The sequence below is a fragment of the Carlito syrichta genome, unplaced genomic scaffold (assembly GCF_000164805.1).
Source record: "Carlito syrichta isolate Samal-C Ts95f unplaced genomic scaffold, Tarsius_syrichta-2.0.1 Scaffold301993, whole genome shotgun sequence".
NCBI classification, from domain to species: Eukaryota; Metazoa; Chordata; class Mammalia; order Primates; family Tarsiidae; genus Carlito; species Carlito syrichta.
This window is the reverse complement of record NW_007246089.1, coordinates 375,244-402,032: the sequence shown is the minus strand read 5'-3', so window position 1 is coordinate 402,032 and position 26,789 is coordinate 375,244. Positions and strand designations below refer to the sequence as shown.

General features: G+C 35.6%; 1 protein-coding gene across 2 annotated transcripts in view; it reads left to right on the top strand.

Moving 5' to 3' along the window:
• The window catches only part of ISPD (isoprenoid synthase domain containing), a 307,704-nt gene that overhangs the window by 144,831 nt on the left and 136,084 nt on the right, over nucleotides 1-26,789 (top strand). For both annotated transcript variants that reach the window (XM_021711282.1, XM_008055868.1), the window contains 2 exons: nucleotides 11,224-11,316; nucleotides 12,284-12,376. In XM_021711282.1, the coding sequence (XP_021566957.1) occupies nucleotides 11,224-11,316; nucleotides 12,284-12,376 (186 nt within the window). The remainder of the gene's footprint in view (nucleotides 1-11,223; nucleotides 11,317-12,283; nucleotides 12,377-26,789) is intronic.

The window sequence follows — 26,789 nt, the reverse complement described above, 5'->3', positions numbered from 1 at the left end:
CATTAATGAAAAATAGTTTTCTTACTGTGTAGGGTTTGAAGGAATATCATGGCAGCTTTTAGGTTGAACAAGTGTTGGGATGGCATTTGAGGTTACATGTGAAAGAATTCTTCACTAATGCAACAACTGATTTTAGTTTTTTTAAAACTTTCTATCATTTTGTAAAAACAGGGTGGAAAATGGTGGTTTTTAGTTGAGACTCTGTTTTTAACAGATCTTATCTCATCAAGATGTTTTGAGAACTACTGTCAAATTTGTGGTTCAATGTCAATCAAAATCATGTCATTTAAAAAAGTTATATTGAGGCCAGGTGTGGTAGCTCACACCTGTCAACCCAGCATTTGGGAGGCTAAAGTGAGAGGGTATCTTAAGGCCAGGAGTTCAAGACCAGCTTGGACAACAAAGCAAGACCTGTCTCTACAGAAAAAATTAAAAAGTTAGCCAGGCATGGTAGTGCATGCCTATGGTCTCAGCTATTCAGGAGATTGGGGCGGGAGAAGGCTTGAACCCAGGAGTTCAGGGCTGCAGTGAGTTTTTATGTCCCACTGCACTGCAGCCTGTGTGAGGTAGGGAGAGAGACCCTATCTTTTTTTTTTAAACCAAGTTATATTGCAATATTTGTTTGTCTGATAGAATGCAACTTTACATTTTAGTATTTTCCTTGTAAAAAGTATAACTATGCCAGGTGTGGTGGCTCACACCTGTAATTCCATCACTTTGGGAGATGGAAGTGAGAGGACTGTCTGAGCCCAGGGGTTTGAGGCCAGCTTGGGCAACTTGGCAAGACCTTGTCTCTACAATCAATCAAAAAATTAGCCAGATGTGGTGGCACATGCCTATGGTTTCAGCGACTTGGAAGGCTGAAGTGGAAGGATTGCCTGAGCCCAGCAGGTTGATGCTACAGTAGCTGTGAGCATACCACTGCAATCCAGCCTGGGCAAGAATGAGACTCTGATGCAAAAAAAAAAAAAAGTATGATTGTATTAAAGAAAAGCCTTCAACAAAAATCTGAGTATCACATGTTCTCACTCATAAATGGACCTTGAACAACTACCATAATACTATAAGAAAAGGATTGACAGTAGCAGGAAACTGCCAGGGGTAGGGGGGAGCTTGGAGGTGGGATTGACAGTATTCGATATCTGCCTGGGGAAGGGGGAACACACCTCATCAACAAGGGTACCTGCACAATGAATATTTGTATACCTAACCCTGAATTGTACCCCAGAATTTTAAAATAAAAATTAAAAAAAAGAAAAGCCTTAAAGTTGCTAGAAAGCCTGTTTGTGTAACTAATCGTGACATGTACCCCACATATCTATAATCATAAAAATAAATAAATAAAATTTTTTTTAAAACAACAAAAAAATAAAATTGCTAGAATATTACTGCTTTTGGTGACAGTCATTGATTATTGAATAAATGCCTAGGAACTTTTCACCTAACCCCAAATTTTGCAATAGTGGCACTGCTGACTCCTTGATACAAATATTCCTTTGTTATGGGGGCTGAGCTGTGTGTGCATTATAGGATGTTCAACAGCATTCCTGTGTCTACTCACTGGGTGCTAAAAGTACCTCCCCTTCCAACTTGGGACAACTGAAAATGTCTCCTGACTTCGCTGAATTTCCCCTGAGGGTAAAGTTGCCACCAGTTAAGAACTGCGAATTTAACGTGTTTTATTTCACCCAAAATTTCACCCCAAATTTATAATGGCTTGAGATACAATTGTGTGTGTGTGTGTTATTTGTAACTTTAAGTGAATGCATAGCTAGATGTAGCAGACTATCTGAATCATTTATAAAATAAATTGAAACAATACTTGGTATGGATTCTAACTAGTAATTTCAAATTAATGACATTTTGACTAGAGAATTACTTATTTATTGTGCAGACTTTATTAGTGCATATTTATTTAGAGCAGGCTGTAATTATACTTCTACATCAATAGTTCCTTGATTTTTATGGGGGTCCCAGGGCTTACTCCCCATGCTTTTCATATACCGAGATTTGTGGATGTGCTAATTTTTTATATAAGATGTTGTAGTATTTACGTATAATCTACAAACATCCTTCCATATACTTTAATTATGTTTAGATTACTTATATTATTAATACAATGTAAATGCTATGTAAATAGTTGTTATGCTGTATTTTTTGATTGTGTATTTTATTGTATTATTTATTTTTTCAAATCCTTGGATATAGAATCCATGATTTCTGAGGGATGACTGTACCTTTAAGTGATGTCTGTATCCTTTAGAAAAAATTAAAATTTTGTGCATATAAATTAAATCATAAACAGCAAGAATTTGAAGAAAAAAACAGTTGAACTAATGAATTATTTAATCTTAGTCATTTATGTTTGCTACACTGCTGTTATATGTAATAAAGACATAAGCAATTTATCTTAGATGACACAGAAAGGCAATAGCTTTGGTTCAGTAAGATTGCAGTTATCTTTCAGTTGCTAGATTGAGGCATACTTCTCAGTAAATTTACCTACTCAAAATGAGAGAGAGGGCTTTTAGATTAATGTGGACTTACATGACCTGAGCTTTTCTGTTTCTTTTGAGCTTTTCTGTGTGATCCAAGAACCAGTTATATTAGTATCAACTGAAAGCTTGTTAGAAAAGTTTATTCTTAAGTCTCAACCCACATCTAAGAGAATAAAAATCTTCATTTTTTAATAAGATTCTCAGGGATTCTTGTGCATATTGAAATTTGAGAAACACAAGTCTAAACTTTATTTTATCTTCCCAGTATAAATTTTTGAGGGCTTTAATATACAATTTAGTGTCTGGCTCATAGCTGTTTGTAAATATTTATCGGTCAAATGAATAAAACCCCATGTTACTCCATCAATGGCTAGGACACTCTACTCTTTATGACTTTGTTTTATTTTTAACTAAGTCAGATAGGATTTTTTCATGTCAGCTTGCCACTTTTCAGTTTGTAATTGTTATGCATTACTAATAAACACAGAGATTATATGACTACCTTTTTGATGTGCCATCCTTTGTCATTTCAGCAGGGTAATAGCTACAAAATGTGTCTGTCAAACATGATTTATACCAGTACCTTCCCATTTATTACATACTGTATATAGACACAATACAATGTATAGTAAGAGTTCAACAGAGAGATGAGCAGATTTGTATTTTGTAGCTTTACATTTTGTGTAGACATCATAGAGCTTTGGATGTATAATAGGAGCCTTTCCTTCTTTGTGACAGTTGCTCAAGTTTGTTAAGATTAGAGTTTATTTTCTATTCCACAGTCCTTGTAGTTTTGCACTGGAACAATAGTTGACTTTGGAAGTGAATTTTAACAGTGTAAGAGAGGGACGCAAAAAGGACAGTTATCACTGATGAAGTATTTTCACAATAATGCCTTCTATTACCACCAGCTGCTCAGCATCTGTTGATTGTAGTGGTTCAGAAGCATTGGATGGTTCTCCAAAATAAAATTTGAAGACCTAAATTGGAGGACACTTCTTAGATGCTTTCTACCTTATCTAGGTCCCAGAAACATGCCCAGAGTTAAGGGGTTGTGTGTACCAGCAATTAAGGTTGTTAGCACTCAAATATCTTCCTCCAGATGAGACATTTCTTTTCTCTGGAGCTGATTTTGAGAGCTGTAGTATCACTCCCCTCTGAACCAGTTGCTTATGACTTCTATGATTAGGTAGTAACATACAGAGTCACGCTGATGTCCAGTGTACTTTAGAGGTTAAATATGTGGACCTGGAGGTCCAGCAGATCTGAGTGTGAGCACTGCTAGTACCTTACTGACTGTGTGATCTTAGAATATTTAATTTGTGTGCCTGAGCTTGCTCATCCATAACATGGGGCTAGTGTAATACCTACCTATGCATAGGTGTACCATGCAACTTCAATAAGATAATTGTTTAAAGTATTTATTGTGGAGTCTGGCAAGTTATCAAGCCTCAGTAAATGTAAGATATTAACTCTAAAGGGGTCATGGAGCTATGATGATATGTTAAAGTGTCATCTAAAAGTAGAAGTTAAATGAGAAGTGAGTAGAATAACAACAGCAAACATTTACCATGGCCTTATTGTGAGGTCGTTATTAGGGCTTTATATATGTTCAAACAAAGGTGAATGACCTGACACCACATACACTGGACTTTAGCCCTTTTTAGAACAGTAATTGCTGGAGAAGTCCATGGTCTCAGAGACAGAGGCAGTGTTCACTGCATTATAGCACTGAAAATGGATCTGGACAGGTGTGGTGGCTCACGCCTGTCATCCCAGCACTTTGGGAGGCAGAGGCAAGAGGATTGCCTGAGCCCAGGGGTTTGACACCAGCCTGGGCAACTTGGCGAGACCTTGTCTATAATAAATCAAGAAAAATTAGCTGGACATGCAGGTTCCCGCCTGTAGTTCCAGCTACTTGTAAGGCTGAGGAGGAAGGATCACCTAAGCCCGGCAAGTCAAGGCTGTGGTGACCGTGAGCATGCCACTACAGTCCAGCCTGGGCAACAGAGTGAGATTCCGAGTCCAAAAAAAAAAAAGTAAGAAAATAGATCTTCAGGATTTAATGTTCGATTCTAGTCTTTGTGCTGTTTGATGCCGTTTATTTAGATGTGCTGAGTGATTAGGTTCCAACAGCAGCGTAACATATTAGAACCTTGATTACAGTCCTATTCTGCCTACTCAGCATATAGGATTGGGGCATATCAAGCCCTGTTTTAGTATGACCAGCTTGTTGAGGTCTAGTCCTATGGTGGCAGTTCATGAAATATAGGACCACTGGTGTGATCTACCAGCTCAGCATTCATGGTTAGAGGTCTATAACTTATATAACATAACAGACTGGTGACCTGATTCATTCATTGGTCACCTCAGAACTCTACCAAGATTGATTCCCTTAAAACCTTCCAGGAGGTAAAATTACAAAGAAGTCTTGAAAAAGTTTTGGCCCTTATCTCTCACATATTAACTTAGCCAATCCTCACATCAATTCAATGACTCACTCATTTTACTGGTGAGTAAACTGAGCCACAAGTTTTAAGTAACTTACCCAAAGTCTATATATAACTATGTATAGAACATTGACTGTTCCTAATGAGAAAACTGAAATGAAACTCTTCTAGGAATTCTGATCTTAAGTAACTTACCCAAAATCATACAGACTTTGCTCCAGAGATAGATTCGTGTCTAAGAAGCTTGGCTCCAGAGTCTATGGTCTTTACTACCAAAAAAAAAGCTTATTCTAAGAAATAAAAAAGAATACAGTAAATGCTCATTGCTAGGTAGACAAAAAACTTAATTGTTGGCATGTCTACAGAGTGGAAAAAAAATACATCTCTCCACAACACCCTTGTTTGTACCCGAATTACTGCCTTTGTTTGAATGGGAGGGAGGTGAGGACTTGGCAAATGCAAATTAAGAAATGACTAAGCCAACGTGTTCTGTAAAAAGAGGATTGACTTTTCAGAAACACATCTTTGAACCTCTGACTCATTGGACTTGAAGCAAAGCCATTCAGCCTTAGTGAAGCCTTAACACCTCTTGAAATGAAAACCCCCTTTGACAGCCATCTCCCTTCCTAATATCCACACTTTAAATCATATTTTAAATATGCAGATATTTGCATTTAGTTTATGGTGAATCTTTACTAAATTCTTATTTTTTACAATGTAAGGGAATTCTCATTTTTGGGGAGACTGAAATTCTTTAATTTTACTGAACACACTGGAAGATTGTTTTAAATTTTGTTTAAATGTTCTTTGAACCAAAATATTTACAGAACAAGAAGTTCTTCTAGCCAGTAGATTGTTTTGCTTGTTGTGTTTGAGTGTGGAAAAATTAGGAATGACAGTGTAAGATGATGCCATGGAGTTTCTTTGTAAACAACCTAATAGCTTTGTCTAGTGTGGTCTTTGTTTATTAAAGGTGTCACAGCTTTAATTGCTATATTTAGGTAAAAATCTAAGTTTCTTTACTCAAGCATGGAAAATATTGATTGTTTTCAGGTTCAAGGAAAGCAGAATGACTGAAAGAATTACACTTAACTGGACACAATTAAGAACAGTCTATTTCAAGAAAAAAAGAATTACAGTTTGGCGTGTGTGTGTGTGTGTGTATGTGTGTGTGTGTGTGTGTGTGTGTGTGTGTGTGTGTGTGTTTGTTAAAGAGTTTACAAAAGTACTAATATTTAATACCTGTTGTAAAAATATTGTGTGTGCATTTCTGTCTCAGTCTATGGGCATTAGCTGATGAATGACTTTCTTTTAATAATAGATTTTAATGTATCAAATAATAATTGCGCAAATGTATTAATAATTACAGTAACAACACTATGTAACTAGGTACTGTGCTTTACATATTGTCTGTATTTTATATTCTTAGAGTATATGTTTTACTATTAACTGTTAGTGAAGTTTCAGAAGCATACAATAGCTTTGAAGAAACAAGTTGATATTGAGGTTAATGTTGATTGTCATCACAGGCATGAATGAGCTCAGTGTTTGTGACAAGAAAAATGGCCTTAGAGTTTAAGAATGTTTGTGTTGAAGAGTGGAGTTAGATAATTAGGATCTGAATAGATAGAGCATAGGTAGATTATGGAAGGCTTTAATTGCAAAGTCTTTTTTTAGATTTAATATCTAATAGGAATTACACATCTGTGTATTAACTATGTATAGAACATTGAATGTTCCTAATGAGAAAAATGAAATGAAACTCTTCTAGGAATTCTGATCTTAAAATACTCTTAATGGTTAGGGAACATCTGTCTTTTTTTCTATATGTATGCTATAAAGCAATAAAATAATTAAATATTTGAATACAGTGATAACTAGGTTAATGTGCAAAGATCATTCAAAAAATCTTCCATCTCCAGTACTTTAAAAAGATAGTGAGTAAAGCAAACAAAATTACTAACAGCAATCAAAGGTAAGGGTCTCAATTTCATGTGTGAACTTTAAAATGTAACAGTCAAGAAAGTAAGTGCAGGCTAAGTGCAATAGTTCACACCTATATTCCCAGCACCTGGGAACCCAAGGTGGGAGGATTGCTTGAACCCGGGAGTTTGAGACCAGCCTAGGCAATATAAGGAGACCTCATCTCTACAAAAAGATAAAAAAATTAGCCGTGTATGGTGGTGTGCACCTGTAGCCCCAGCTACTTTTGGGAGGCTGACACAGGAGTATTACCTGAGCCCAGGAGGTCAAGGCTGCGGTGAACTGTGATTGTGCCACTGCACTCCAGTCTGGGTGACACAGTGAGATTCTGACTCAAAAAAAAAAAGGTACAGATTACAATCGGGCCCATGATGTTCTCTAAACCCTGGCAATGGATCTCTAAGACATTGCCATGGGGCAAAACGTAGTGCATTAAATCCAATTAACTCTTAATTTTTAACTCAGAGAGAAGCAGACTGGGGGGGCCGAAGTGAAGACCAAGGAGATGTCAGAGAAAAATCCCTTAAGAGCAGAAAATCTCTCAATTTTCTGTAGCATCTCAGCAGAGGTAGGAAACTATCAGGGCCTACCATCTTTCAAAACTCTCTAATTCATAGAAAACAACCAGAGAACGATACAATTCATACCAAAAAAATTGCAGTGCACAGAAATCAGAAGAAGTAAATCTGGATGCAACCTCAATCTTCCCCCTCCTCCCAAAATATCCTTGTAGAAGATATTTGTTCTGTAGAAGAACTCAGTAAGAATCTGAATTCAAGAAAATTAAAAACTCAGGAGACGGAATTGTAAGAGATGATTGAATAAGGATACAAAATCAAGACTTAGAGCAGCACTATTTTAGAACTAATCCCTTAGAAACAGAATACAGCAAAAGTCAGATTTTACCATAGAGGGAAAAATGGAGACAGTATATTCCAATTAAAAATTAAAGGATTACTAAGAATAGATGTGAATGATGATTAAGGCATCCAATATACAGATATATCAAATAGAAAAACCAAGAAATTCTTGAGGAAGCTAGAAGAAAATTTTCCTTGAAATGATGAACTGATTATGTTGACATAAAGGGCATGTTTTCGGGGAAATGGAGAAGTAACAATTGGTAATAAAACTTACTCTGGTTTATTTGAAGATTCTCCCATGAAGAATTCTTCAGAAAGACACCTAGATACAAAACAAGCAAAACTTCCAAACAGGCAAATAGTCTGACCTCTCATATCTTCACAATATTCACCCCAAATATAATGAAGCATTCTTTACAAACTTTAGAGGGAATAAAAGTAAAATCCAACAATTTCACCACAAGCCAAATCATCCTCAGGTGATACAGACAAAAGGAAAAAGAATTTCAAATGTAACATCTATGGATACTTGGAAGAAAACTGCTTGACTTTGAAATCTATGCAATAGAATGACGGGTGGAGAGTGGGTGAATAATGTAGAGTAGAAGCAGCAGCAGGAAAACATACCATGTTTCATGATGGTGGCACAGTGACAGCAGATCTGTGAGAGAATGTGTGAATCACACTTTCATTTCTAGATAAACTATTAGACCATAAAAGCAAAAACAAAAGGAACATGAAAACATTAAAGGTTTTGTAAAAAACAAAAACCCAAAACAAAAACCCCCAAACTACCTGCCGATGTTCATCCAGTAAGCAGTGAATTAACATGAAGAATTTAGAAATGAAGAAATTTTAATTAGAAAGTCAATTTCCTTGAAGGTAGACATATTAGGTCTAAATTATGTGAATTGTGGCTACAGAATAGAACGTGACTCTAATAAACCTTGTCAGGGTTAAAATAACATGATTGACCAAAACTAGGCTGTGAATGGAAGCTAAAATGTGCCATCTCCTCTCTCACAAAAGGAAGTCAGTTAATACTGACTGACAGATGAAGTGGGCTGTCATTAACAGTCCAGGGTCTTTATGCTATGTCTCTCTTCTTAACCTTTAGAAACTCATTAAATTTCCTGAAGTGAAGAATCATCTCAAGTTTTGCAGTGCCTCCAGTTTTTCTTCATTTGGATTTCTTTCACTAAAAGTAAATAATTAAAATGAGATGCATTTATCTTATCTTAATGCATTTATGTGTTTAGTTCTTCTTTCATTTGTCCTTCCAGCTTAATGCATATATTATTCATAGGAATTGTTGAAATTATACTTGTCTGACTTTCAGAGTAGCTCTTTCTACATATTGGTCTTTTGGGATGCATTTTTTGTGCCTTCGTAAAGAACTTTTCCACATTGTTCATTTTAAGAACATATATGATTTTTCTTGACAGGATAACTTTTTTCTTTATAAGACTGGTGGCAGCGTTTTTGTTTTTTTTAATTATTAAGCATTTTCTAATGGTAAAAACACAAATGTTTCTAAACAGTCCTCAAAGATACCAAACTGAAAACAGTTGTTTTTTTAATACTTAAAAAGCTAAATCAGAATAACTCTCATATTTTCATCCTAGACCTCATTTGTGTGTGTGCAGAAGGAAATTTTAAAGTGAGCCACTTTTTTCTGAATTCAGATTTCAATTGTGCACTTTTGTTGAAGTTAATATTTGATGATGTGGTTACCTTATTTCATATCTGTCAAGTCAGAAACTTGGCAGGATGTGAGGATATGACTTACTTGCATGCAAATAAGTCAGCCTGACACAGTATCATAGATATTGGCAGAAGACCTGAGACTGCAGGGTCAGAGAAAAGAATTTATTACAACCACCATGGTAGCAGGAATAAAAAGGTAACACTAGTTTTCTGAATTCCAAATCTCATGGAGAGGTGCAATTAGGATTAGTTGTTGCCAGGCAGTGGGGTGCTTTAAAAACAAACAAACAGAGAAAAACCTTGACATTGGGAAACCTTGACCTTATTCAGGCAAATCTGCTCATCCTCTCCTCAGGAGAGAGACATTATTACTCTGGAATGTCTTATAAATCCATTCCAGGAAGAGAGCTGTCTCCATTTTTACTTTCTGGAAAATAAATCTGCTCTAGGAAGCATTAATATATAGTTGATGACTATGGAAGTTTTTTTGACTTAAAAAAAATCTCTTTGAACTTTGTGCTCAAGAATTTTGAACTGAACTAAGATGCTTAAGATTGATTAGTAGGCAACTCATTTCTACAGCAAAGCTCAGACCTTAAAACCTTTATTTCCCTTTTTCACTCTTTAATACTTTGTCAAAATTCTATCAAATTATGCTACTGAATAGATAATATACAGAGGTACAGAATTTGTTGTTCTACTAAGGAAAAACATTGTAATGCCAGTGTAAGTCATTGAAATGTGATTTTCTGTGGGATTTTTTTTTTTTTTTGAGTTGAAGTCTCTATCACCCAGCTGGAGTGCAGTGGCACACTCACGTTCACACTAGCGTCGACCTGCTGCGCTCCAGCGATCCTTCTGCCTCAGACTTCCAAGTAGCCAGAACTACAGGCGAGTGCTATCACACCAGCTAATTTTTAAAAAATTTTATTTGTTGTAGAAACGAGGTCGCACCAAGTTGCCCGGGTTGGCCTTGAACCCGCGGGCTCAGGCAATCCGCTCGCCTCGGCCTCCCAAAGTGCTGGGATTATAGGCTGAGCCACCGAGCCCAGTCTCTATGGAATTATTTTAGCAGAAATATTATAACAGATCCCTTGTTTAATAACTCTTAAGTTTTTGCTCATATTGTTATATTAGAAAATATTAAATTATATGAAATAAAAGTCTTATTAGAAAAATTTGCTGTTCTAAATCCAGTCTGGAACCACTCATAATGAGCTCATTGAGAGGCTTTTTTTCATCTCTTCTTGTATTTATTCTTGCTCTAGGTCAAGTCTTGCTTCTTAGTTACTTATATTGTTATAATTTCTGATTTATTTCCCTGTTTCCAGTCATTCCAGGTTTATTGGTGTCTCTCCGTTGTAACCGTGGTGTTTACTTTGCTTTTAGATTCCTACAACCATTCCTGCAATTTTTCCCTTATAATCCTTCAGCATTCTCTGTGATACTTACTTGTATTCAACAGACTACTTGCCTATTCCTGAATATATGATGTATATTTTTTGTTGTTCTATAGCTGTAACAATTTTCTGTATCCTTGTTTGCTAAAATAATAGTTATTTATAGCCCAGTACAAATGTCTTTTTCTTGGTAACCTGATAAACTTTAGCCTGAGCTCCTTTTCATGCACAATTATGTGCTCCTTTGTAACAAAGATGTATATGTTCACGGTTGGCCTATCTAATTTGTAAACTTTTTCTTCTGCATACTTTTTTCTACTAGCATGTAAAAATCACACCTGGAACTCTGTGCCATGCTGGGAAAGGTCTTCAGCAAATCATCTTAGAGCAATGCTACAATTTTGTTTGTGTGAATGTAAGTAGTCCACACAAATGATTGAAAGCACTTGAGAATCTGCAAATGCAATGTGGCAGAGAACTAATTTTTCTTTATTCTTAACTAGTTGAATAAGAGGTTTTTGTGAGTTGTGTTATTTAATATTTGTTTATAAATAATGTTATTTATTTATTTATTTTGAATCGGGGTCTCACTTTGTTACCCAGACCAGAGTGTGGTGGCACCATCAGGGCTTACTGCAGCCTCAACCCCTGGGTTCAGGCGAACCTCCTGCCTCAACTTCCTGAGTAGCTGGGACTACAGGCACACACCACCATACCTAGGTTTAGTATGTATTTAGAAATTTTATTTTTTATTCTTTGAAATAGAGAAATAAGCCAGGCTCAGTGGCTCAGCCTGTAATCCCAGCGCTTTGGGAGGCCGAGGTGAGTGGATTTCCTGAGTCCATGGGTTCGAGACCCGCCTGGGCAACTTGGGGAGATCTTATCTCTACAATAAATCAAAAATTAGCTGGGCGTGGTATTGCGCGCCTGTAGTTCCAGCTACTTGGAAGACTGAGGCAAAAGGATCACCCCTAGTCCTGCAGGTCGAGGCTGTGGTGGCCGTGAGCATGCCACTGCACTCCAGCCTGGGTGACAGAGTGAGACTCCAACTCAAAAAAAAAAAAAAAAAAGAAAGAAATAGAGAAATAACACTTTCTAGAAAGCTAATTCCCATAATGAGAAGATAATGTTTCTTTAGACAATATATTCTATTTTCTGTTTTGTACCTGGTAAAAAGTAGATAATAAGATACAGGTTTGAATTAATTAATAGTTCAAAGTTTGATATGTATAACCTTATGAGTATCCTTTAAAATTGTTTATATATTAAGCTTGATACATATTGTGATTGTTATGTAAAATCTCTCAATTTTTTCCCTTGAAATAACTTTTAAATCACTTAAGAGCTTCCTTTCACTTCCTTTTATTTTCCTGGTCTTTCAGGTTATGTCCTCCGATTTTCAAGAAACCCAGAAGTTACTGAGTTTGCTTGAAGAGAGCAATCTTTCCATTTTATATCCTGTTGTTGTTGTTTCAGTAAGTGAATTAATGCAGACTTTTCTCAAATTTGTGCTTTCTTTCTTGTAACTTCGTGTTTCTGTTTAGTACACTTTCATCCAATTGAGAGCATCGACCCAAACTCAAAAGAAGAAACTCTTCTTTATGAATCCCTCTACTTACGCTCTTGCTGTGACTTCTATGACTGAATGACTTGATTACTGCAACCATTTGGTTGAACTGACAGGTTTGGAACACTTTTTCAGCATAGCAACAGATTTCATTTTTTTCCTTCTTTAAAATTGTAAAGTATTTAGAGAAGAAATCTAGATGTTAAAAAATGTGAGAGAAAACATCCAAGGGAAGAAAATGTATTCTTGGATTGTTTCATTCTTTCTGTTCCATGGAAGGTAAAAGTAGAACAAACAACAGATGAAAGAGAATTTCTAGAGGGATGCCCCATGAGTATTTTGGAAAGACTCTGACATGGAAGTTTAAAAATATAGGTTTAGTAGAGAATTTACTTGATGAGCCTATTAAGCTGTATGGCAGAGGGGTATATCAGAAAGCAAAGCTAGGAAGGAACAAGACCAGAAGCTGAGCCAGCCAAACTGGCTGAGGAGCTGGATTAGCAGTTGGTAGCATTTTGCTGTGTGAAGTCTTCCAAACATTAACTTCTCTAAAGTGCTTAGCAATTGTCAAGTTCCTAAAGCTCAGACCCATCCCATAGTGTAGGAATTTAATTCCTGTTAGGTAAGGCTAGTAATACAGAATAAAGATAATTTACACTGCAAATAACTCTTGACTGAGTAATGCAAGTAGGAACAATTGAGCAAATATGGGAGGTTTAATTAAATCACTTGCCTGTTTATTTGGTTATATGCCCTATAGATAATTTTTATGGGTACAGCTGGTTGGGGAAACCCAACGTCCACCTGTGACTGATTTTCACAGCAAAAGCTTTCGTTGAGCTTTTTAGGAACATTATGGAATGTATCCAATGCTGGAAGGCGCTCAGGCTCTGTAGGATAAAAGTAAGTTCAGAGGTCTGTGTTTGACCCTCTGTTCCTCTCTCTACATTTGCCTGATTAGAAATCTCATTCATTTCATGTTCTCAGATATGCTGAAGTGGCAATACAGTGTAGTGAAAAGATCAAGGGCTTTGAACTCAAATATTTGGGTTCCTTGGTGGAGTTTCTTCACTTGTCCGAGGTTGGTTTTCATCAGTGTAGTCATGAGACTGATAACCCTACTTCTTAACTTATAAGGATTAAAATGAACAAATGTAAAGTATAGTTTCTAGCACAGTTCTGAGCCCTTGGCAGGCATGCAAGGTTTTCCAGCATTTGTTAGGTACTTCTTTTGTAGCATTTAATTTCTTGAATTTACCTTATCAGATCTATCACAAAAGCACATTCTCCATAGCTGACTTCTGTTAATGGCAATTTAGCTGTGACTATATGGGCACCCAGGTTGACATCTGTGCTATCTTTAAATGTTCCTTTTACCTATCTCTCCCTGCCTATCTCCACCAAATGCATAAACACACACACTCAATTTTTAAACTGTTAGTTCTTCTATTCACTGCTACTGTTGTACCTCAACCCCAGGACTTTCTATTGCTTCCATAAATATTTGAATTTAGTTTTCTGTTGACTTCTATGATTTATTGTAGAGATAAGGTCTCGCCAAGTTGCCCAGGCTGGTCTCCGATCCATGAACTCAGGCAGTCCTCTCTCCTCGACCTCCCAAAATGTTGGGATTATAGGCGTGAGCCACCATGCCTGGCCTGGTTCATGATGTTTAAAACTTGTCATCTTCATAATAGAAAAAGGCAAAGCGAAGCAGCAAGTGATGATGTGGAAGCTGCAGCAAGTTAACCAGAAGATCTGGCTAAGTTATTTGATGAAGGCAGCTTCACTCAACCACAGATTTTAAATGTAGATAAAATAGTTTTCATAGCTAAAGAGGACAAATCAATGTTTGGCTTCAAAGAACAGACTGACTGTCTTGTTAGGAGCTGATGTAGCTGGTGACTTTAAGTGAAAGTCAGTGCTCGTTTACCATTCCCCAAATCCTAGGACCCTTGTATTACGCTAAATATTATGTCTATGCTCTATAAATGGAACAACAAAGCCTGGGTGACAGCACATTTGCTTATGGTATGGTTTATTGAACATTTTTAAGCTTACTTTTGAGGCCAGCTGCTCAGAAAGAGATTTCTTTCAAAATATGGTTGCTCATTGACAATGCATGTGGTCATTCAAGAGCACTAATGGATTATGTACAAAGATATTAATATTGTCTTCATGCTTGTTAACATCTATTCCATGGATGTTCTATTCCATGGATCTAGGAGTAATTTTGACACTCATGTTTTTTTGTTTTTTTTGTTTTTGAGTTGGAGTCTCACTCTGTCACCCAGACTGGAGTGCAGTGGCACGCTCCCGGCCACTGCAGCCTCAACCTGCTGGGCTCCAGTGATCCTTCTGCCTCAGCCTTCCAAATAGCTGGAACTACAGGCGCATACTACCACAGCCGGCTAATTTTTTTGATTTATTGTAGAGATGAGGTCTCGCCAAGTTGCCCAGGCAGGTCTCGAACCCATGGGCTCAGGCAATTCACTCACCTCGGCCTCCCAAAGTGCGGGATTACAGGCTGAGCCACCGAGCCCGGCTGACTTTCATGTCTTATGATTGAAGAAATGCATTGCATAAGGCTGTTGCTACCATTGATGGTGATTCCTGTGATGGATCTGGGCAAGGTAAACTGAAACCTCTGGCACCATTCTAACTGCCATTAAGAACATTCGTGGTTTGTGGGAGGAGGTCAAAATGTCAGTATTAACAGGAGTTTAGAAGAAGTTGATTCCAAACCCTCATGGATGACTTTGAGGGGATCAAGACTTCAGAAGAGAAAGTCACTGCTATTGTAGAAATAGCAGGAGAACTAGATTTAGAAGCAGAGTCTAGATATATTTCAAAATAACATCAAAGTTATAGAAAAATAAGTCCATTTTTATTTTTGAGTTATGTGATTCAATAGATATTGAATTGCCACAAACTCGAGACAAAACTTGAGTGGATGGGATGTTACTTGGATAAGCAAAAAGAGTGGTTTCTTGAGATAGGATCTCCTCCCAATGACAATGCTATGAACATTGTTGAAATGGCAACAAAAGATTTAGAATAGTACATAAACTTAGTTGATAAAGCAGCAGCAGGGTTGGAGAGGATTGACACTAGTTTTGACAAAAGTTCTACTGTGAGTCAAATAGCATCAAATGACATTATGTGCTATGGAGAAATCTTTTGTGAAAGGAAGAGTCGATTGGTGTGGCAAATTTTATTGTTTTAAGAAATTGCCACAGCCATCTCAGCCCTCAGCAGCCATTGACACCGATGCAAGTTTCTTCACAAGCAAAAAGATTACGATTCTCTGAAGGCTCAGATGAGTGTTAGCAATTTTTAGCAATAAAGTATTTTTGAATGAAGGTATGTACATTGTATGGTAGACATAATGCTATTGTAAACTTAATATACTACAATGTAGTGTAAGCGTTACTTTTAAACACCTTGAAAAACCAAAACATTGTGTGACTAACTTTATTGCGATATTTGCTTTATCATGGCAGAGTAGAACCAAACCCCCAATATCTCCGAGATATGCTTGTACTTACTATTTTCCCATTGTGTGGGTAGACAGTATGGTGATATTAAGAGTATTATTACCTTAACAGGAAAATGTGTTACTAGATCATGTTTAGAATCTGTATCCCTAGGATAGAGCAAATCACTAGAAAGTGTGTGGTAAAAAATACTGCCCTCTTGAATGCAGCTGCATGTGAGTGGGCTCCGGGTTTTTGAACTATCCTATAAATGATTGTGAAATGGAGTGATTAGGCTTCCTCCTTTTTTCTTCTGATTCGACTTGCACTGAAAATGACCAAAGCATTGTTTCAGTTTTTCCGGTAATGAAAATTGTACAGAATCATTAAAATATCCCCCAGTATGATTGTTGTAAAATAAAAGCTTAAATTTAATAGCTATGTTACAGTCTGTTTCTGTCTGAATTAACTTTGCTAGAAGATAAAACAAACAAACAAAGAAAGGACCCTACGACAGGGGAGTTGTTTTTTTTTAATAAGGTTTTTGTTAAGCACTTTGAAATTGTGAGAAGAATGGCCACAGAGGAGTTTGGACATTTGCTTCTCTAAACAAGTAGGTTTTATTCATCAGGAAATATATTTCAAAATGACATCAAAGTTATAGAAAGATATGTCCATTTTTATTTTTGAGTTATGTGATTCGATAGATACTGAATGCGCGTATTGTGAATGTTTAAAGGCCTGTTTTGTGCTGAGATGTAGTACAATGGTCCTTTTTCTTATGCAAGAGAACCAACTTCCAATTTCAGTCTATCTGAAGAGCAGAAGGCTTAGCAGGAATATGCCAGAACCAAAATAAAATTGTGTTTGTTAGATGTTTGTGAGGTTTTCAACTGAGTGACTATGTAGTTAAGATTGTCATCTACAATGTCACTTTTCACTCTATAAGGATGAATATTTAAAGGAAGATGAGAATGAATGGCAGTTTAGCTGGGCATTTGGCAAAAACAACATTGGGTTAGATTCCAAGTGGTAAAGATTTGTGTCACGCTATAGTACTGATGACGCCTACATTGTCTCTTATATTCTTGAGTAGATATTGAAAAATATGTTGGAATGCCCTGGTATCTGTCATTCAATATAAATTCAGAAATGACATGTATCTGGATAATAAATAAATTGGAGGAAACTAAACACTGAGTGAACAGTCAGTGATGCTTGGTTCTTGGTACATAAGGGTTCAGCAAAATTAGATTCCATTTTAGGTTTTGCAGATGTCTTGACTGCTCGAAGATCAACATCTCCCTAGTTTTTGTGAAAAGTGAAATGGGCTAGACGATATTTAATATATAAGAGATTCCTTTTTATCTAGGATGATCTAGCACAAGTGGGTGGTTACTACTTTAAGGTCTACTTAATGAACAGAAGTTCATCATGAAGAGTAGAAAAAGAACTTGGAGCTTTGTCATAAAAAGAGCTAAGGTACTTACTTAAAGTAATTTTGTCTTTTGCTGAAAAAAAAAAAGGCCGTTAGGCTATATTTGCAAAATTAAGCTTTTTTTTCTTGCATAGTCTTGTGGATATTATAGTATGTTGTGACATACTTCCAGTGGTTATTTTTTGGGTATTTTAATTTTCTAAAAGTATCCTTTTAATCCTTTGATACTAAAAATACTTTTTGGACCATCTATTTGTTCATTATTCTTATTTATTTTCTTTTTATATGTTGTAAGTAGTCTAATTTTGCAAATTTCTCATTTCTGTGGTATTTAGCATGATTTAAGGAGTCTACTGATATTACTTTCATCTACTTTAATTAAAATCCTTTTGTTTTAGTAGATGTAACTTTGGTTCATTGAAATTATATTGAATTATCAGAATTTTACAAATTTCCACTATCCGGTAGAGACTGATGGTAATATTGCCTACTTGGGTCAAAGTGGATGTCAGTGGAAAAGTAGGCTCAGAAAGTTGGGTGGGTCATTTTGTCTGTTCTGTTCTTAATGAATTTGTGTGTGTGTGTGTTAGGATGATGTTTGTTATCCTGTGTGATCTTATAACTTGTGAGCCTTTAGAAATACATTCTTAGATAACAAGCACATTTTATACTAGGAGAATAATTTCTGCTTAGGTGAAAATATTATTTTCTTTAGAGACTGCTCAGCACAGAGAAATTTTACAGGTTTGACCCCTTTATCTTTTAACAAGAAAAATCTTACACATGCTAAAAACTAGCAATTTCTTTTGTAACAAAGAAAAGATTGGGTAGGAATTATGTCTGAATACTTTTTAATATGTGATTTCTGATACAGTCTAGTCTATCCTCCAAGTTTTTAAGGAGCCAACCTTTTATCCTGAGTTGACTGAAGTTGTTGATAACGTTCTCTAGTTTTGAATTTATTAGAGAGTGTACAGTGTTGCTACCCATCTTTGTCGGATTGTATCTCTCAAAGAGAGTTATCTGAAAAGTTCTTTTTGGAGAACTATGCACACGGGACATGTCCAGTTCTCTATTTTATCTTTTGTTTACAATTTAAATAATGATGAACAAATACTTAGAAAAAGAAATTTGTTGAAATACTAAAAGATAAGTTCATGAAAGTTCTGATCTAGAAATCACCCAGCTTAAAAAAAAAAAAAAGACTTTTACTTAATTAAACAAGATTTATAGGTGCTAAGAGTCTGAATTGTAGGCATAGTTCCTTGCTTATAAGTTGATGATCAGAGAGCTGTTTGTTTTTTTTCCCCTTCTTCCTCCAGTGATGGAGAAAGATTTCAGAGCTAACTAGGGCTGTCTTCTTGCAAGGATTATGTAAAACCAATTGTAAAACTGTCAAAGAATATCTTCCCCGAGCCAAAAAATAAAATAAGGATTCTAATTTAATTGGTTTTGGTACAATTTCTACAAAACATCCTTTGGTACTTTCAGATGAAATAGTGGATAATATATTCTTATTTAAAGCTTATTTTTTAAAATGAACATAGCTGATTCACATTATAGGTACCAAATAAGTGTTTGTTAAAAGTGGGAAGAAATTTTCCATAAATTTAAGTGGAAGTTCAAAATATAAAAATGAAGCAAACTGTTTCATTATACTTGATAACATAGTTCATCATATTTTCCACAGTAAAATAGTTTTCTTGTAACTATCTGGAAGATTACATGAGAGCTTTACTTTTCTCTTCCTCTGTAGATAATAATTTTATTAGTGCTTTATGAGAGGTAGGAATCTTTCCATAAATTTACTTCAGGAAAAAAAAAAAAAACAAATTACCAAGTGGAATTTTAATCCTCTGAGGAGCATAACTAGCTTTTAAAAGTACCTAACTTAGTACTAGTTACTAGGAAATAGAATATTGGCATAAAAGATCAGAATATATGATCTTTAAAATACTTCAAAATGTTTAGTATTTGAACATGTCAGCAAATTAAAAAGAAAATCCTCCATTGACACTTGATACTTTCACATCTGGCCAAACTGTCACAGAGATGTAAATTGTTTCCAGAAGGTTCCACAGCTCACCAGTGGCAGAGCCAGGAACAGAATCAATCCAGTGTGCAATGCGTCATATACACTTGTTACTTTTATGTTCTCATGAATGTGTTAAATAATGGAAAAAGATTAAACATATACATATATACATATATATGTATTTAATATTCCTTCCTAATAAAGAACAAATGACAGTTGGAAAAACTTAGTGATTTCTTCTTTTAAGTGCAAATGGCTGCTTATTTTGGTTTCACAGGGTATTGAGCCTTACTGAATTTGTTATAAAAATCTATAAGGCTATTAAACTTTTTGCTAGGTCCCAGGCATGTATCTTTGTCATCTTTTTTACTTAACTGCTTGTTCTATACATTTTCTCTTGTTAAACCTATCATTGCTAGACCAAAAAAAAAAAAAATGTGTTTTCAAGACACAAGTTCATATAAAAAAGAAAAGAGCTAACTATTTTAATTCTCACTGCCTCCATATTGGGTTTACTTTTTACAGTGTACGTTTCAGGTCCATAATTGTTCTAATTTTCAAATGGATAGTGTGGGTGTGTACAAGGTTCAACAATTAAGTTTGCAAACTCATCTTGAAAAAGTGCTACATACCCCTACTGAAAATCACTACAGTCACCTTCGAAGTATTCCCTTTGGGAAGACATGCACCAGTGCCAGCACCAAGTCCACCCATCAAAGCAGTTTTGGAACTCTTTCTGTAATGCCATCAGAGCTGTCATTGTTACTACCCTTGATGTCCTGAATGTCATCAAAATGTCTTTCTTTCAATATTTCCTTTATCTCTGGGTAACAAAAAAAGTCACTAGGGGCCAGATCAGGTGAGTAGGGAGGTTATTTCAATCCAGTTATTTGTATAGTGTTGCTAAGGTACCACACAGTGGCAAGTTTGCTATCTTAATTGTCAGTCTTCAACAAATAACGATGACTCAGATAAGAACTTTGAATAATTGATTTGGTCATTTAGTTTTTCAAAAATATGCCTAAGAATTTCTCTCGCTAAATTTTTTTTTTTTTGTGCTATTGAATTTTATTTAAGTAATGGAAATAGCTTTTAGCTTTAATTATACTATGCTATTTATTTAGACCAAATATGTTTTCAATTCAATTTATTATTTTAAAATTACATGTTATACTGTATAATTAATACATTCCAGAAAAAGAGTCCCCAAATTGCTTTGACAGGTAAACTAGGTACTGGCATTGGTGCATAGTTTCCCAAGGGAAGTACTTCGAAGGTGATCACGGTGATATTCAGTGATGAGGTATGTAGCACGTTTTCTAGGATGGTTCACGAACTTAATTGCCGGACCTCATATATGTGTTTGTATAAATATGTAATAGCCAGTGATTGGCTTCCGGAACAGAGCCAAATCCCTGTTCTACTGCAGTCTCTTATTGTTAATGTATCCTTATGGATTCTTTCATTATTTTTTCAGAAAAATTATAACTTTTTTATGTATTGAATTTTTGTGGTGTTTACATTTAAGACATTCAAGTTTTCTCTTTCAGTTGTACATTGCTTCAGCAGCACAAATACAATCATTTGTATAAATTCTACAAATTTTTTCATATGTTTTCTGCTCATATAGTAAGCCTCAGGTATTTCCTGCCTAAATCAATGTTAAAACACTAAATAAATCCTGGTTAAAATTATCTTTAGAACCTTTCCAGTTGCAGTCATGGAGGGATTTTTTTTTTCTAACACAGAGATGAAGAATGATGAAATCATTCATGGAGAAGGCATTGAATAGAAGGAATTGACTTTGTTATTATAAGTTTTAGGACATCTTTGCTTATGGCTAAATGGTTAATGGAAAGTTTGTGTTGTGGGACATAGAAACTCCCCTAAGATTAGTTGTGATGGACATGTAACTGATGATGTGTAAAGAAATTATTCTCGTAGAGCACACTTTCCCAGTGTCCATTCCTTTAATGAATAGAGGTTATTTATTTTCAAATAGAAAGGCATTCTAACACAATATGTGCACAGAATGCAGTCCAGAGGACTCATTCTAAGGTTTGTAAATACATTTTTCTTAATCAAGCACAGGATTTGGGATTGCTGTTTATTTCTCTGTTTAACATAGTTTACTCAATTTTGTCAGATGAGCAAAGTTGTTTGTGGATTTATTTGCCAGTGCTATCCTAGTTAATCAGTTGATCAAATTTAACATGAAACACACAGGAGGCAGAATAAATGAAACTAGACTTTGTTAGACAGCTCACATTAACTTTTGCCTCAGATAAGAACTTTGAACAATTGATTTGGTCATTTAGTTTTTCAAAAATATGCCTAAGAATTTCTCTTGCTGGATTTTTTTTTTTTTTTTTGGTGCTATTGAATTTTATTTAAGTAATGGAAATAGCTTTTTAGCTTTAATTATGCTATGCTATTTATTTAGACCAAATATGTTTTCAATCCAATTTATTATTTTAAAGTTACATGTTATACTGTATAATTAATAAATTAACATAATATAAACACATATGGATAAGAGGGGGGACCCCCCCAAAACAGAATTTATTCATTAAAAAATTGTGTATTTATTCTTACATGTTTAAATTTCAGTCACCTTCAAAATACTGTTTCAGGCAGTACACCTACTGAGATGCTTTTTGCACTGCTCTAAAGAATTTTCGATTTGTCAACTTTGATACTCTTTAGTGCTTCTGCTGTTTTTTGTTTCACCTCTTCCACATTGGCAAAATGTTTCCCTTTGAGGACTTTTTTTCATCCAGGGAAACCAAAAAAAGTTGCTCAGGGTGAGATTGGGTGAACAGGGAGGATGGGGCACGGAGTTCATGCATTTGTGGTCAAAAACTGCTAAACACTTGTGGGCAGGTACATTTGTAAATCACCTATCATGACATAAGCAAATGTGTTCAAAGAATCTAAAAAAAAAAAAATCACTGAAACCAAGTGCAACCTCTCACAACAATGCTATATGGTACATCGATGCAAATGAGTTCCTGAAACACTTACCAAGTGGAGGAAACAAGTACTACCAGGGTCTTGCCCTCCAAAAAATAATTTAACTTTTTTTAGTGGTCCCCCTAGTATACCAAGACTGACTTTATCAGTATTTAAAAGGGTTTGTTTTATGGAGAAATATAAATTATTGTTGTAAAACTGGCATGATGAGGATGTTGAAACTGGAGTTTGGATTCAAGGTACAAATAGTAGATCTGTAAATAGCAAGTGCCTCTTAACCTGTCCAAGTCACTAAATGTTTTTAAACTTTATTTTGAAATCTTTATCTGTAAAGAGAGTGAGTTGTTTTTGATGGCATGTTTCTAAAAATATTTTCAGTACTAAAACATGTTGTGAAGTCTTTTTGCTTTTGTGTGGTCTACTATGTATGTTTTTTTAATCTACTATAGGTTTAGTAGGACAATTCAGATTATAAGAGTTATGTTAAATATGAATCAAGTGGAATGGTATTCTTATTTCAAACTGTTTTTGAGACCTCCTATACATTAATTTTATCACAAGACTCAGGATATTTTTATGTTTTCTCTTGTATTTGTCCCTGAATTATTTTTCTCTTGTTACAACCTGGTTTTAATAGGTGAAGTCTAGGTTTTATCTTTTTTGTATCTTATTCCTTTTTTTCACTCCATTTACTAACAGTTGCAAAATTAATTTTTTTTCCACCAATGAATCAATCCTTCCATGTCTATCTCAGGTTTTGCCTTCTGAGAATGACTTAGTAATGATTAATGCTCACACTGTTTCTCCCTGCCAATTAATTTCAAATTTACTTTATATACAGTATCCAGTTAGCACTTTACAGGAAACTATTCTATTCTCTCTATTATCTAATTGATTACTATGTGCAACAGGTATTTTGGCATATGTACAGCTTATTTGATAAGGTAATCCTTAAAAAAAAAAAAACCAGCATCTTATATTAGATGATTAAGGTGTTCTATATAAGCTAGTTTTCTATATTGTTTTATATCACTTAGTTAAGTAAGGCAATAATTGATTGATCTATTTTTATTTTCTAAAATGAGGATTCTTAACAAGTGCATAATTAAATGACCAGAGTTAGCCAAGAAGTGCTCTAGTGGCCGGGATTCTCAAATCCCTGGTCTGCTACCCTTCTACCAACCCAAGGTTTGAGAATTTTAGTCAAGTCTACTCGAGAAAGGGGTGATTTTGCCTGGAGAGGTCATCTTCAGGATGTGACAAGAAGTTGGAAGACTGAGCAGAGTCCTCCTCTGTGAGGTGTAAGAGGAATGTCTTTTCTAAATGGACTGGATAGCACACAGAGTGGTAGGAACTGGAAAGAACTGATGAGTGGATCTGAAACAGAGGGTCTAGGGAGTAGGCAGGTCCGAGGTCAAGGTGAACTCTATAAAGCAGCACTGCCCACTAATGATCACATTTGCATTTTATGTGTTCTGAATGCAGCACAAAGAATGGATTAAATAAGTAGAGAGATTCCCTGATACATTTATTTTTATTAGGAGTCTAAGAAATAATGATAGAGACTAGGACTAGGGTTTTGTTATGGACTGAATGTTTATTTTCCTTCAAAATTCATATGTTGTCTCCTAACCCCTAAAGTGATGGTAGTATTAGGTGCAGCCTTTAGGAAGCAATTAGGTCATCAAAGTAAGGTCATTTTAAGAGGAGGCTAGACAACTAGTTCACTCTTTTTACCACCCGAAGGCATACCAAGGAGTCAGCAGTCTGCAGTCTGCAACAGGGTCCTCTCCAGAACCCGACCATGCTGACTGGCACCCTGATGTCAGACATCCAGCTTCTAGAACTGTGAGAAATAAATTTCTGGTGTTTGTAAGCCATTCATGCTATGACATTTGTTACAGCAGCCCAAACTGGCTGGGCAGGTAGTTGTTTCAGTGGGAATGGGCAGAAATAAACTAGAGATGCATTTAAGAGATTGAGCACTAAGAGTTGGTGCTTAATGAAATAAGCGAGAGGAAGTATAACTTCTAATTTTATGTCTCATGAAATTGGTTGAATGATTGGTTGTAAGATATTAGAGAAGAATCTTTTTGATTTGCTTTTGACGGTTGAATAGGTATGTGAATATTTCAAATTTGTTGGCAGAGTATAATTGGAAAAATTTTATTTATATTCGGTAGTTTTCTATTCATGTGTGTGTGCGCAGGCATGTGCGCTTATCCTAAACTTACTCTGAAAGTCAAATTAGACTTTTTTTATGGCTTTCTTAATATTTGAATTAAGCACAGTTTATTAGGCACAATTTAAAAATATATCTTTTTCATTTCAATGACTTTGCCAAGTCTTATATAGTGTCTGTATAGTGAATTATGTTTTCTATGAATTTTTTTCTATAGAAATACTTTCTATTCTGAAAAAACAAAACAGAAAAACACCTTGTCTGTTGGTTGGATCATTAGCAGATAGAAAGATGGTAAGACTATTACCAGACCCAAGTGCTGTACCCTTAGGATTAAAATCTAGAGCCACCGAAAAATAGATTACTTTTGCAGTTTTTTTGGACAGCCTGAGCTGTTCTTTTATTGCAAGTATAGAAAGATGATGGAATCATTGCAAAACACTTCTTGATCCAGACATGCTTTGTCTGGAGCTCTGTCTGCAATCAGTTTATGTGTGATACTTTTGAAAAGTGTAGTATGATTCAATTTTCCAGGCACCAGAGATTTTAGGTTTTGGAATTCTGAAACATAATTCTACTTAAATGCTTAATACTGAAACTTCATTTATTGGTACTTGCTAAGGTGAGATGTAGAAAGTTTTGTCAAAATAGTCCCAGAATCAACAATGGAAAACTTATTTGGGGACAACAGGACTGTTAAAGTCACCCAAGATGCCTTCTCTGAGTCCTGAGTATTATTTCCATTTCTAGAATATATCGAAAGGATGATACATTTAAACTGTCTTAGTTAATGTATTTATGGTAATGACTGAGGTCTGAATTGTCTGCCCAATCACCGAGAATCGAACTGAGACTTTCTGTTTCTTGCTCTTCCCATTTGTATGAGATGGAACTCCAACTATGTTTATAATTCCCACCAAACGTGGTCTGCTAATGCAAATTATTAGTATAATTATGTTAATGTTAGAAATAACAGATACTGAAAATGCTTGAAATAATGAGTTATTGTTCTTTTCATTTAAAATAAATGATCCTAGAGCATTAATTCTCAGCGCAATCTTGTAAGTTGGTTATCATAGATTCCATTATCCCTAGTTCAAAATTAAACCTAGTAACTTTCACCATACCACATAACATTCACAAGTAATGCCATTGCTTGCCCTTTTTTTTTTTTTTTTTTTTTTGATTTTGAGTCTCACTCTGTCGCCCAGACTGGAGTGCAGTGGCCGCTCCCGGCCACCGCAGCCTCGACCTGCTGGGCTCCGGCGATCCTTCCGCCTCAGCCTTCCAAGTAGCCGGAATTACAGGCATGCTCTACCACGCCCGGATGATTTTTTGATTTATTGTAGAGATGAGGTCTCGCTGCCCAGGCGGGTCTCGAACCCGCAGGCTCAGGCAATCCACTCACCTCAGCCTCCCAAAGGCGCGGGATTACAGGCTGAGCCACCGAGCCCGGCTGCTTGCCCTTTTTAAGTAATAGAAACCTACGTTAGAAGAGAAAAGAATATTTAAAATCATTTTGTGGAATGTTCTCATTTTGTTTGTTTGTTTTTATATTTTGAATGATCTCATTTAGTAAGAGAGAACTCAAGCCCTTTCTTTGCCTGGATCTGAGATAACTTCTTTGTATCAGGAATTGGCAAACTTTTTCTGTAAAGGACCAGATTGCAAATATTTTGTGGGCTATACAGTCTCGGTCACAACTAAACTCTGCTTTTTAGTGCCAAAGCAGCCACAGACAATATAAAAAAGAATGGGTGTGGCTGTGTTCCAATAAAACTATTTACAGAAGTAGGCAGCAGGCCAGGTTTGATCCATGGGCCATAGTTTGCTGATTTTTGGTTTAAATTTTTGGTTTAGATTTTCAATCCTAAATGACCCGTGGCCATAGTTACTTATAACTTTACTTCAAATACCTGATAGATATTTCTTTAATGGATGTATACTCTCTGGGTCATCAGGTCTCATGATTTCAAGTGTTACTTGAAATCATGCACTGATTTATACATTTTTATCTTAAACTTCATCATTCCTCACAGTTTTGACAGGAATGTTCGCATACAAGCACTTTAAAAACTCTTTTCCTCTGAGAACTGTCCATCTCACCTGCTCTCTCTTTCCTTTCAGTTTTAATCTCTCCATAACTACCATCAGCGGTTTTGCTGATTAGAAATTTATAACTCTTCTTATTGCAACTCTCAGATGCTTCTCATCTCC